At 44.1% G+C, this 14,239-nt stretch overlaps 1 protein-coding gene across 2 annotated transcripts in view; it reads right to left on the minus strand.

The window, feature by feature from the left end:
- HPS5 (HPS5 biogenesis of lysosomal organelles complex 2 subunit 2) overlaps nucleotides 1-14,239 on the minus strand; it is a 1,306,927-nt gene that overhangs the window by 443,676 nt on the left and 849,012 nt on the right. For both annotated transcript variants that reach the window (XM_069623788.1, XM_069623787.1), the window contains exon 15: nucleotides 10,537-10,608. In XM_069623788.1, coding sequence (XP_069479889.1) covers nucleotides 10,537-10,608 — 72 coding nt within the window. The remainder of the gene's footprint in view (nucleotides 1-10,536; nucleotides 10,609-14,239) is intronic.

A 14,239-nucleotide genomic window follows, 5' to 3' on the forward strand; every position in this document is an offset into this window, starting at 1 on the left:
CTTCCCCAATAGCCAATTTATAACCATAGAAGAAATGAGGGGGACGGGGTAGCTCACATCCTTGGACATATTTCTATACTTTCGACTTAGAAACTCCTTAAGGCAGGCATTCTCGACCTTCCCTGGGTAACCCGATGTGGCCTTGATACTCGACAAGATGCTTAAATGTGATCACAATGGCAAATCAGTCTCCATAATGTACACAATATGCATTAAAGCCCAGGAGATACCAGGTACCTCCTCCTGAGAGAAATAGGAATTAGCAATGGGTCATAAGATTTCGGAGGAAGAGTGGGGTTACCGCTGTGAAGAGACTTGTGATTGTGACTTGTGAAGAGATGGTGATTAATCCCAGATTCAAACTGATCCACTTTAAATTTTAGCCTCAGTTTTACTACATGCCAGTTCTATTGCATAGATTCTTCCCAGACACCTTAGAGAGCTGCGTGAGATGCAGTAGTACATCTACCGACCTTTTGCATCTGGCATGGTGATGCCCTAAAATCATGAACTTCTGGGAAGGCGTCTTTGAGATACTAAGTGAAATTACGTATGAAACACTACATTTAAACCTCATGGTAGCACTTTAGGGATACACAAAACAGGTCCCTAGAAGTCTAAGAAAACTGATTGGGCTGTTTTTGCTATTGGCCACAAGATGAATGGAAATGGTGTGGAGGTGAACCCAAGTGCTTAAACTGGGTCAGTGGCAAGCAGATGCCATATACTGTAATGACATGGAACCCGAACCCGAGTATGGTAGACTCTCACGAGGTCAGTCCAGATCCAAAGACGTGTGGGGACCATATGTTTGTTTATTACCTGACCAAACAATCTCAATTGGTGCAAACGAGGCCAGCCCCAGCTCCAACTCCAACTCCTGCAGGGTCAGCTACTGTAGAGGAAACACGAGAGGGGGTAACCTAACAATGTGGGGAACAAGGACAGAAAAATCTGGTTACGGATTCATATTCGAACAATACTAGTCCCCCGATACCCTTAATGTGACTGCAAACAAAATATAACAAGGGAATCGGTTTGTTGATTCAATGTGCATTAATTGCTGGTTGTGTAATTTTGCTTTTGGTTCTCTTTTCCTTTTTCTGATGTAAGGTGACATTAAAAAATGCCAATAAAAGAGTTTAAAAAGAAAAAACAAAATGGGCATGAATGGAGTGGCTAAAAGGGAGTGCAGATTAGAAATTTCAACACAAGATTGAGATCCCAAACCGGCACTTGAAAAGGTGTAGGAGGGAACACGTTAGTGAGTCCTTTAAGGAATTGAATGATTAACGACATCTTGAAATAATATACCTCTTCAGATGTGCACTGATTGAAAGCACTGCCAAAGAACCTGGAGCTCCACACTTGCCAAGTGTAACAAAAAAGACAACACCATTGGTCTATTGCTCTGAAAAGGATCCAACTTCTTTTCCCTGTACTAGTTGCAGAATTTGTTCCAACAACAGCAGTAAAATGATTTAGTTGCTGGCCTTTTGACCGAAAGAAAAATCTCCATTACATCATCCAAGAGGTCCCCATCCTTATGTCTCAACTTCTCAGAAACCATGCGGGAAGATTGAGTGTCTTGACCTCTGGATGGAGCACCCGACCCTCCTCTCGCGAGAGACAGTCCTCTCTTCGCAGAAGACGTATTGGAGGGCAGATTGACATGTTCAGAAAATGCGGCTACCACATCCTCCTGGCCCAATCCGGAGCAATTAGGACCATGGATTTCCCAAACCTTCTCACGTGAGGAATGACGGGGACTGGAGGAAACGCGTTCAGCAGTGGAAACTCCCAGTCCACTATGAACACGTCTCCTACAGCTCCTCTTGGGGGAAATTCCCTGGTGTAGAACAGTTCGCACTTCTGGTTGAAACTGGTCGCGAACAGATCCACTTGAGGGGTTACCCAAACGATGAAGATCTCTTAAAGGACTTCCTGAGCTAGTTTCCACTCATGGAAGACTATGCTCTGCCTGCTCAGAGCACCCGCCGCTGTGTTCTCCTCTCTGGCTAGGTGAACCGCTGATGGGGAGATTCCTTTTTGAATGGCCCAGAACCAGAGCTGCATTGCCTCTCTTCACAGTGGTATTGAACTATGCCTTCTCTCTTGTTGAAACAGTAAATGGCTACTGTGTTGTTTGTCATTTTCAGGACATTCTTCCCCCATATAAAAAGGGCAGAAAGTCCTTCAGCGCAAGTCTGATTGCCCTCAGCTCTGAAAGATGATGTGTAGTTTGGACTCTGATGGAGACCAACGACTGCTGATTGTCAGATCGTTGGCGTGGGCTCCTCACCCTGTGAGTGAGACGTCTGTAAACTACTCTCATCTCCGGCCATGGTTGCCAAACAGGTTCTCCCTTCAGAATGTTGTTTTCGCAGGCCCACCACAGGAAATCCTGTGCAACCCTGTTCGGCACCTGAAGAAGGTCCGACATCTTGCCTGAGAATTGAGACCACTGTGTCCTGAGAGCTGTGAGAAACCAGAGGGTGTCTCAGCGGCTAGTCCCCGGGGATCTCTCTCTCAGGTGGCCAGGGCATGGCCATTGCCTTTGGATCCAGACCCTGGGGGTGGACCAGTGCGGCAGAATCACCTGGGTGAGGGGTCTTAGGGAGTGGGGGTGAGGCAGCCAATGGTGAGACGCCGTATTCCCCCTTTTTTGTTCATCTAACCCATGCTATTTTTTTATTTCTTAGGATTCTTTGAGGTCCCAACTCCCCCCAACCCCTGCATTTTACACAAACAGTGGGCCAAGGAAGAGGGTGACAGAGTAACAAGACTAACTCTCATACATTGTACTGGACATGTCCCATAATCGGGTCAGGCAAAGTCAGGCACTTAACTTTAAGTGCATACACCAGATACCAATTAGCTCTACCCACCCGGATAAAAGGCAGAACCTCGAGACACTCTGAGCAAGGCAGAACACGAGTATGAACAGCATTTCCGGTTCGAAGGTAAAGCTACTGGAGCAGAGCCACGGACCAAGGAACGAAAGCAGCGGGTCAAAAAACCCAAGAGTACCCTACTGGAGGTCGTTGTCTCTGATAGGCCGCAAAAGACATGCATAGAAGGCCAGATCCCACATCAGAAGGACGCCAGCGACCCTCCCGGGTGAACGGCAGAGTTGGAGAGGCGAGACCAAGCCTGTGCACATACCCGGTGAGTTAGCAAGCGACCTGAGACCGTTGTGTGTTAAAGATTGAAGTGATAACATTATATTGCAAGTGAAGTCTGCATGCGTGTGGATGCGACGCGAAGCAAGGTAGACCTGTGAATGAACTTTGAAGTAAGGACAGCTGTGACATCAACGATACCGAGTAACGGAGTGGTCCGGCTACAAGGAAGTAGCCCACTCGAAGGTCTCTGTGAAAGGTGCATTGTTGTAATGATAAAGCAAATGAACTGCAAAAGTCAAGAAAGCAAAATTAACTCCTAGAGAAGGGGAGAGTGATAGCTGAACCTTGAACTTTAGTCAAAGGTCCTGCGGAGGTATGTAAAGAAAGCCATGCACATTCGAAAGTCTTTGACATTTGAAAGCGGTCTGCGCCAGACTGACGTAGATCCTAAGTGCAATAAGCTTGGGGAAGGGAGCCCCCTTGGAAATGTTGTTGAAGTGTGTTCTGAAGAGGTCTGAGCCCGACTGAGGGGAACCTACGAGAACTTTGTTGTGAGAGGTCTGAGCCTGACAGAGGGAGGCCTACAAGAACTTTTTGTTGAAACATTATTTGGAAGACTGGAAAGAGAGACTTTAACGTGGCAGGCCAGGCGAGCCTCAATCCACGTTTTGGAACTGTTTATTGTGTTGAAAACCAGAGCGAGAGTGTGTCATCCTGCCTACAGGGACCGCCTTACTCTGTGTGGTTTAACATGGGGACGAGAGCTGATTCAGCTACATTTATTCTTTTGAACACTGATTTTCCCTTTACATCAATTTCTCCTTTATACACTTTTTGCACAAGAAATAGGGCAGGCATTAGATTTTGTTAGCATAGGCCATTTTGATTTGACAGACTCTACTAAGACTGTTTTGTTTATTCTTTTATGGTCAAGACTACTCACATCTTAGTTATAGGGCAAAGTAGGAGTTTTTCCAACCCCAGAAACATCAATAAAGGTTTTACAAATTGTACATATTGTGTCAGTGTCATACTTGTGATACCATTCCTCCCCTACAGAGCCCGTTGGAGGGATCTGATTCTCAGGTGAGCCTCTGGCACCAGAAAAATGCAGGAGGCCAAGAGGACGCGCAACCTCAAAAAGTCGAAGGCAGGAAGACGCTGGGCACCCTGGAATTTGGTGACCATCTGCAGAATGTGTTGAGCCCTCACACTCGGGTGGCAAGGCTTTTCCCAAGGATGCATCCATGACCAATCCAATGAATTGGAGTCTTTGAGATGGCATAATTTGGGACTGCCACCACCATCATCAACTTGGTGAAAACCCTTGTGGCGGAGGTCAGCACGAATGGTAGAACTCGAAACTGGTAATGAGAACCGCCAACCCCGAACCTCAGGTACTTTCTGTGCTTGTGAAGTATAGGCACATGAAAGTAAGCAACCTGAAGGTCCAATGACACCATCCAATCCTGGGCCTGAAGGAGCTGAGAAAGTGTGACCATCTTGAACTTGTCCTTCCTGAGAAACTTCTTCAAGCATCTGAAGTCCAAGAACGGTCTCAATCTTACGTCCTTTGGGGATTAGGAAAAAGGGGGAATACCACCCTTTGTTCCTATCCGTCACAGGTACTGGTTCTATAGAACCTTTCTCTAGCAAGCTGAAAATGTCCTGTAAAAGGAACGGATCCAGAACTTTGGATGAGTGGCTCTCCGATGTATGATCCCGAGGCCTTTTAAAAAAAGGGAAGGAAGTAACCCTGGGCTACTGTTTCTAAAGCCCATGCCTCTGAAGTAATACCTTGCCATTCTTTCAGATGCCGCGAGAGTCTACCTCCCACTGGGGTCTTGTGGGATAAGAACTCAGAGAGGTTTTGCACCAGCTAATGGTAAGGTAGCCGTTGCTTGGGTGGACTTTGCACCTCTCCCACATCCACCACGAGGAAATATTCTTTGGCCCATTTGACCTGCAAGTCGGCTCGCCCTTCCAACTGAGGAGTAGAACCAAAATGACCTACCCCTCCAAGGTGGTCTACTGGGGCGAGATGGTGGTGGCTGTCTGATAGCAAGGGATTTGGCTGCCGCCTTTGAGATCTGCAGCTTCTCTAGACTTTCGTTAGCCTTGCAGCCAAATAGCTGAGTGCCGTCAAAGGGCATGTTCAGGAGCCTACACTGCATGCCCCGTGCAAAACCTGACTTCCTCAACCACGCAAACCTGCATATTACAGTGCTTGCCGCCATTGGCTCTGCTGATGCTATCAGCTTAGTCCAGTCCTGATTGAAGAGACTCACGCATAGCCCCCTTATCGTCTCTTACAATATTCAGGAAGCCATCCCTTTCTTCCCCTTCGGGAATATGATCAACTACCATTTCTACACAGTCCCACAGAGTGAATGTAAACTTTGCCAGAGATCAAAGTGGCGTTTGCAGACTTGAGAGCCATGCTCCCAGCAGAAAATACCTTTCTGGCACAAGCGTCGAAATGCTTGTCCTCCCTGTCTGATGGGATGGTGGGGTATGCAGCCTGTTTAGAATTTGACAACGTTGCTTGAACCACCAGGCTCTCTGGCGTTGGGCGTTTGGATAAATAGCTAGGATCGCTACTTGAAGGCCTATATTTTTCGGTTAGGTTCTTATTAACCGATGGACTAGAATCTGGAACCTCCCAATTTGCCATAACCCTTTTTTGGAGGGCATCATGACAAGGAAGTACAGGATCCTTCTGTGGACCTTTGTCAAGAATGTCTGTTAGGTCGTCCTGCTCGAATGGTGGTGCAGGTCTGCCCCGTCCCAGGAAATCAATAACTCTAGTCATAAGTTGCCTATAAGAGGCATCAGCATGGTCTGACCGGTCTGGCTTGCCAAACTCAAGCTTGGTTGATGTGTCAATCCCGCTAGCTGTCTGAAGATTTTCATATACATCTTTTAGCCTAGACTCTTCTAAGATGAGAGCATCTGAACATTTGGAGTGCCAAACTCTAAACCAAAAGGAGGAGTGTCCGTGTCCGATGGCTCGTGATCCTCATAAATAGAGGTTAACGATTTGAAAAAATCCCTCCTTGGCAATCATTGTATGATTTTTCTACTTCCTTAGCAATTACTGTTATCGATGGCTTTGACAGTATGTGCATCAATGGACCTGTCGCCGCTAATGGCATTGATGACTTTGACGATTTATGTTTCAATTTAGGTGTCGACAAAACCGTCAAGGGCTTCATCCTCGACTCGATAGTGTCTTCAATGGTTTTTCATCGTGTCGAGACCTCGACGGCGGGAAAACAGGACTGAAGCCAACGGGTGTTGCATGTGCTATATATACCGACAATGACATCGACCCTGGGATGGAAGCTCCCGAGGGACATCGAGTTGACCGGATCGGCGCACAGCACCCTCTGCCGAAATAATTATTTAGAAACAGTTGAAGGTGGAAGGATATCTATCAAAAGATGAGGAATACGTGGGAGGACACAATCTATTTGAAATAGACATTCTTACATCATTTAAAGCTGAAGAGACTTCTTTTGCCACCTTCCAAACAGTGTCATGGGAAAGGGCATTTTCTACTATTTCTGTGGAATCATTGTTTGGCAAAAGACACTTTGTGTCATTATTAAGAGACTGCTTTTTTGAAAGAAATCCCAACCATCATTTAAACTTAGACCTTAGGAAAGACACTGTGGTTGACCTACCTGAAATAATACAGGGGAAGGGAACCCCTCCTGGATTCAAGGATTATTTGTTGATCCTAGATTATCTAGATTTCTACACTCTTTTTTCCATAAGTAAAATTCGGAACATTTACCTTGCACCCTTTGATTATCTGTTTAAGTGTGAGGGTCAGATATAGTTTGGACACAAGGACTGTCTATTAGTTTTGACGACGAGACACACGCTGATCCATAGTTTACTAGGTAGGGAAACTCTGGTTAGGATGGGGACAGATAGGCCTTTATCTAACCCCTTGTATTTAACAAAAAATGTCTCATGTTGAAAATATGACCTCTTTGTTTCCGCCTCTCATTTCTGACTCCTCAAAGAGCACAGGGGCTGGTATTACGTTTCACAGAAGTGCATATTGTAAGGAAGGCATGGTATCAAATAGTAAGAATGACACAAGTGATCACAGTTCAGGGGTGTTTATTGAACTTCAATTGGATTAGCAAAATGCCTATCTAACAATAAATCTAAAAATGGAAGCAAGCTACAACCTTCAAATAATAATAATGCAATCCTAGTCGAGTCTGTCAAAATAAAAGGGTCTATACTAATAAACCTATTTCCAATCTTTACTTCAAAAAACAAATAGTGTGGCAAACAATGTTATGCAAAAGAAAGTGTTCAAGAAATGATATGTCAGGATATTCAAGCCGTTGGCTTCCCCTCCCCACGCTTTCAGCATGGGCAAGTGGGCACACTCGAGTTTAGCACACTCTCTGGCTTCTCTAGCATGAGGATGCAGTTCAAAACTTCAACATCAGGGCCTTCTGCACAAAGTCTTGTTGCCATTCAAAGTCTCTTATTTCAGAGAGCCTGATGCAACACGACAAACATTAAAGTTCCTTACTTCTTAGGATTCCACATATACAACTTCCCTTGTGATTTACTGTTCACCCCCGGGACCCCTTCAGCCGAGCTCAGACCGACTAACACAAAACCTTCAATTGCTCTCCATCTGCCGGGCTCGGACCGAATGTATCTACTTTTCCAAACGTTCTCTGCTTCATCAAAATCGAAGACCTGCGATTGGGCGCAGGATTTTGCTTGACCCGTTGCAGGACCACTATGATTCACAATTATTCATTTTCTTCTCGATATAACCTTTTTCTCACTTTCACTTTTGTCACTTCTCAGTTGGATACATTACAGAGACCTTCGATTGAGCACCCATGCGGTGCCGGATCACTCTGTCATAGGTATTGTACCTTGCTTTTAAAGTTCAGTCATTCATCAGCATTTCAGCTTTACTTGTGTCTCTTTTCACACACGTTTTAACAATGTCCGTTCCAATGCTCGCCATACAATGTTGCTGCTTGCAACCTTGCCTTCAACACAGACCGGTCTTGTATGGGTCTCTGCAACTCACCGGCTGTGTTGATTTCACTGACACTGCTTTGTTCTTGGAACCAAGGACGGTACCACGGCAGCTGGCGATTCTCCCCACCATCATTATTGCGGAGGGCCTTGGGTATCTCTGAGGAAGAGACTTTCTTCTTTATGCATACCTTCCTAAAAGCATACCCCAACCAAACCGAAAAGGAATGGACGCTAAGTCTGTTAGCGTCAGGCTCAAAGGTCTCTGCCTTCCCAATACGCTTTATGTTTCCCAGGAGTTTACCTTAAGACTAGCGCAGGAACTGCTGCCTCATGCCCTTCAGAGAGGGAAATTCTCTCTATTCTTCACATTACAGCAAGCAACCTTTGCAGCTCAGGCAGATCTCCAGCGTCAAACTCCAGTGTCAAACCCTTGCATAAAGGGACACAGGTGAAAGTATCGCAGGTAAATACCAGACACCACTCACCCGCTAAAGAGTATAATGAGTCCATGAAGCATTTTCTTACTGCCATAATAACTAACTGAATAGAAGAAAATATTGAAATGATCTAAGTTCGCATTCAGGGCAATATCCCAGCAAATGTGTTGCTTGGGAACGACTTGGTTGCGTTAGGACTGGTACACTGGTGGCTCTGCAGGAGCTCTGATGTTTGACACTGGAGATCTGCCCGAGCTGCAAATGTTGCTTGTTGTAGTCAGTCCTAAAAGGACACACTTCTGTCAAGGATAGAGAGACTGTCCCTCTCTTAACGGCATGACGCAGCAGGCCCTGTGCTAGTCTAAAGGGAAACCCACGGGAAACAAAGCGTATTGGAAAGGTAGAACCCTTTGAGCTTAATGCCGAACGACTTAGCGTGGCTTCCTTTTACAGTTTGGTTGGGGTTTGACTTTTAAGAAGGTATGCATAAAGAAGAAAGTCCTCTTATGCACATTTTTGTGACCTGTACCCATTTTTTTGTTTGTTCCTTTTGATGGCTTGACCATTGTCACCCTAGTGATTTCCATCCAATTATCAGTGTGGATGTGACTCTTATACGACTAAACCCGGCAGTGTGCAAATCTGGGACCCACACCCAAGTGCGATAACCTGGCAGGAGACTAAACCAGGGGTAAGAAGAGAAGTAAGAAAAGTCAGGGGTAAAACCCCCTGCCCTGAAATTGTGGAACAGTTATAACCAATATAAAAATTGAAGAACCACACCCCTTTAAGGATAAGTAACAAAGTTGCGAATACACAGGCAGGAGAGTACACCATGGGTGGAAAAACGATTAAGAAGCTCAGGGTCATAACCCCTCCTTGAAATTGTGGAACCGTGACAATCAATGGACAAGGGAAGAACGATACCCCTTCAAGGATAACTGAGATCCAGAGATGAGAGAAGGAAACGTACATAAAGAACTGTGTGCTTAAAGGAGACTCAAGAGAAGAGTATTCCTCCTTGAACAAACTTGAACTGTCAGAAAGTGACATTCAAACCACCAGCAGATATCTTGGGGAAGGGAAGACCCCTTTTCTGGTGGAATGTTATCCCTTTTCTTTTCTGCTCCTTAGAACTTTATGTTTTGCAATTTAGAAAGAAAGCTATACGTGAACAGCTTACAGAAATCCCTGAGTTGCACAGTGTATTGAGTTTAGCGTATAATGGTAAGTTTAGGATTTGTGGACACGGTGCGGGGGACGCTTTTTGGTTTAACAGACAGTGCTTAGTTTTGCTGAGGCAAGGAAACCCCTCCTAGGATTAGGGATAGATAGAATTCCTTCAAACCCCTTTTTCTTTTATGATAAAGGAAAGTCGGTAACCAACACTTAACATGCCACGGTGTCCGAGTCCTCTCAGGGTGGGGTGCCAAAAAAGGTACCCCCTATCTTATTGGGCAAATAGACTTGTGAGTCCCAGAGAAAGGTGGCAGCGATACTCTGTTGGAAAAGGTCCAGGCCCTTGCAAATAAATAACAAATTAGGGAAACAGTATATGTTCCGTGCGCATACCCTCTTAGGTGGCTGACCTTACCTCTGATTAATATCCGGGTTTGTTCACTCCAGCAAGACATTTTCACCTCAATTAACCATGAGGATGTATACACATGTATATATAAATATAAAGATCAGAGTAACTAACAGTACAATTTACTTTGCTATAATATTTTTGAGAGGTGCATATTTGACTACATTTAAGTGGTAAAGATTGTGAGCTGTACCTTTGACTGAAACCAGACTAAAATGAATGTCCTTAGAAATAGGTACCACGCATAGCTTGCAGAACTGCAGAAGTCAGGCACGAAAAAATTATGTAATAGAAATAATTGTATTAAAAAATAGCCATGCAGTAAAATGCACTGTGGTTGTTAGATCACGCTTACATGGACTTTGTAGTTATATCATTCAGCTCCTGAAGCCTGTCCTCATCTGAAATTTCAACATGTAAATCCGCTCTACAGAAAAAGAAAACAGCATGCAGTATTAGAAACAACGTGCCTGCAAGAGGTGCAGCAAGTTAAACGACATGACAATTTAAATAAAATAGATGCTATAGAAACCTACATCATATATCTGCACACAGAGATTGCTTAGGTTAAAACAATGTACATTATCTTTGTCTAAGAAAAATCTTAGACACCAGACTTTTATCTCGAATGACAAGAGAGAAAATGACAATAAATCATTTTGTCTACCTCAGGAGTAATATACAGACTGTTATATGCACTATTGTACTTGGTTCCTGTACTTAAAGGATCATGTGATGTTGGTATGGTATGGGGAAGACTGGACCTTTCACACAACAGTGGTTTTCAAAAAGGAAGCTCAAATACGTTTCATGCTTCCACCATTCCTGTGTTCCAGCGGCCTACGTGCCGACTGACTTCCCACACCTCATAGTTGTCTTCTCTCTGTCTATGCTATGGAGATAGGATGGCGGGCGAGTAGTCTGGAGGAAGGAAGTCTAAGGACTATGAGTAGAACAGTTAGTGAGTATTTATTTACTTTTAAATATAGTTCTCTAGCATTGCTATCTTTAATAGATTTGGTTCTCACTGAATATTCTCCATTGTCCTGGACATTTCTGGTAAAAAAGAAAATTACACATTGTTTTGTTAGCCCCACCAAAGGAGTATTTATCTATGGTCATTAGAGGTTGTTTTCACCCATACTCTTCTGCATCTGCTGGCATCCTAACCCCACCCCGTCCATCTTTTTAGTCATGCTTTGAACAAACAAATGAATTCTATCAACAGTAGGAGGTGGTTGGTTGTGTTACACTGGGTAGTGCAGGACCCTCCAGTCTTCCTACTTCGTGTCAGTGCGACAGTCCCTTCATGAACCGTGAGCCTGCAGGACCTGCTAGGAACGTCCACCTCAGCTGCAGCCATTTTCTCCATTTAAGGTACTGTTCAAATCCGGTCGTTCGTTCCGTCCGACCGCGGTAAAAGCGTTTCAAATCTTTTGCCAATCCGAGGGCTTGTCCTTCTCTATTCTTTAAAGTAACTTTTCGCCCGACCAACTTCGTTCTGAACTCTTGGCAAAGACTTAACCGCAAACTACTCTGAACTGTGTGATCCTCTGCAAAGACTTTGGCCCATCGACTTTGGCCAGGCCTCTTGATTTGATTTCCTCACTGTAGTTACCTTTTCTAGATTGCCCTGCTTACTTACTTGTTGGTGCTGCTCAACTTTTGTCTAACTTTGTCTTTTCCTCCCTTTTAAATTACTGGAGTGTCATTTTGCTCACACTTCATTTTGAGCTCAACTTGTCCAGAATATATTGGGTGTGGTGTGGTGTATTAAGATTGTAATTTTTCAACTGCTTGATAATAGTGAAATGTTTTATAACTGATGTGTAAATAAATGTATATTCTTTTACTCAGAAACCTTGAGTCAGTGTTTGTTTGAACCATAGTAATTGCTGTCCTTTGTGTAACTATTGGTACTGCTCACTTTCCTCTTGAGATAAGTCTGGCTGCTCAACAATCGCTACCACTTTACTTTGTAGTACAGGCTTGTACCAAAGGTGAATTTGTACTGTCACTTGTAGTCTTTTTTTTTTTAAACTCTTTATTTAATATTTTAGAGAACAAGATCCAATACAATAGTCAAAATATCTTAGGAAATAGCACACATTGCAAAGCACAAAACAGTATAACCGTAGACCAAAAATGTCTAACAGTATGGACCTCCATAATGATCTTAAAACAACAATTTCAAAAATTAGAAAAGATTCACAACAGACAACCACAAGGACAAAACAACATAGAAACACACAACTAAACAGTCCATTACCACCCCTCACTCAAAGAACCGAACATCAAACCCGGAATCCACGCAGTCAACCATACAGGTCATTAAAAGGCCCCCCAAATCCGATGATAACTCCCCTCCCATCCTTGATCAATAAACATAACTATCATATTTCGACAAGACTTGCATCTCAAAAAGCCAATCCTCCACACCAGGTTTCTTCCTAGACTTCCAAACGCGCAAGATCTGTTTTATTGCCAAAACCAAACCTCTGTTAATCCAGTCCGCATCCTTCCTAGCCCTAACCCCTCTTCCCTTGTTGGACAGAAATATGGTCGAAAGGAATGTACGCAGAAGTTTCTTCTCCAGCACAAGATCCAACCTGTCCAATACATTGGACCAAAAATCAGAAACTCTCGAGCATGACCACAACATATGCATCAAAGAACCCCCACCACAACCACATCCCCAACACGAATCAGAGTCTGAAAGGCCCATCCTGGCCATCCTAGACGGAGTCCAATATAATCTATAGAGGACCCTCTGTCTAATATACCTCAGCTGCAAATCCATCGTCGCTTTCACCCCCACCCGAATCAAATAATTCCACTCTTTAACAGGGATAACCTCACCAACTTCGTCCGTCCAGGAAAGGCAGAGTCGATCCCAAGCCCTAACATCCGCCTCATCCGGTGGCATTAAGCCCATGTACGTTGAAACCACATATGAAGCCGAACGGAGAAGTTCACATATGGAGGGTCTCCCTTCCATGACCCCACCGTCCAATATTCCCGTCCGTTCAGTCAGTAGTGCATTCAAAGTATTGTAGCGACTCCTTTCTCTAGCACCAAGCCCAAAAGACGTCCTCAAATGGTCAAAGGGAACCTTGCAACCGTCCAACCACACATCACGAATACAAAGAATGCCCCTAGTTATCCAGTTTTTCCAGCATAAGGTTTTGTTTGCCAACTGTAAACATGCATTATGCCACAAAGAAGCATCATAATGCAACCAAGCATTACCCCCAGTAAGTTCAATTAAGCGCAATATCGCCTCCCTAGTAGCGCACATCGTAGGCAACTTCTTCACCAAAAACAGCACTCTCGACATATATATCTTTAAGGGCATAAGGCAAAAACTGGGAATTCTCAATAATATTCCAATTGGGAACATAATCATGGATATTAGAGAAGTACGAATTTGACTTTTTCAATAGAAAGCCCATACAATATTTCTGCAAATTCGGGTAACCAAACCCCCCATCCTTCACAGGACATGTCAGAATATATTCAGAAATTTTAGGCCCTTTACCAGCCCCCCATAGAAAATCCTGGAATGCCTTTTCAATAGGAGCTAGTAACTTTTTTGTAAATTTTAGGGGGATGGATTGTATCACGTATAGAATTTTTGGTAAAAGAACCATTTTGATTGCATTGATCTTGGCCCAATGCCCCAGCTTCAATTGGTTCCACTTCAGGACGTCCCTATTGATAACCCCTAATATCTGCGACACATTAAAAGCTATCATCCTTTTCAAGTCTCGGACCAAGTAGACACCCAAGTACTTCACATTCCCCCTCTCCCAGTGACAGCGCCAAAAGCCCAAAACATCACGCGGGACATCAGTAGTCAAGGGGAAAGCCACCGTTTTACCCCAGTTAATTTTGTGTTCCGACAAGCGACCTACTTCATCAAAACATCTGTTTGAGCCTCACACATCCCTCCGCTGGGTTAGATAAAAAAACAGTCATGTCATCAGCGTAACACAGAACTTTTTTCTCAATATCATCAAACTGAAGACCCTACAGACTCTGTTCCTGTATCAAGTACA

Source organism: Ambystoma mexicanum, chromosome 11 (assembly GCF_040938575.1).
Source record: "Ambystoma mexicanum isolate Mex_15411 chromosome 11, UKY_AmexF1_1, whole genome shotgun sequence".
Lineage (NCBI taxonomy): Eukaryota > Metazoa > Chordata > Amphibia > Caudata > Ambystomatidae > Ambystoma > Ambystoma mexicanum.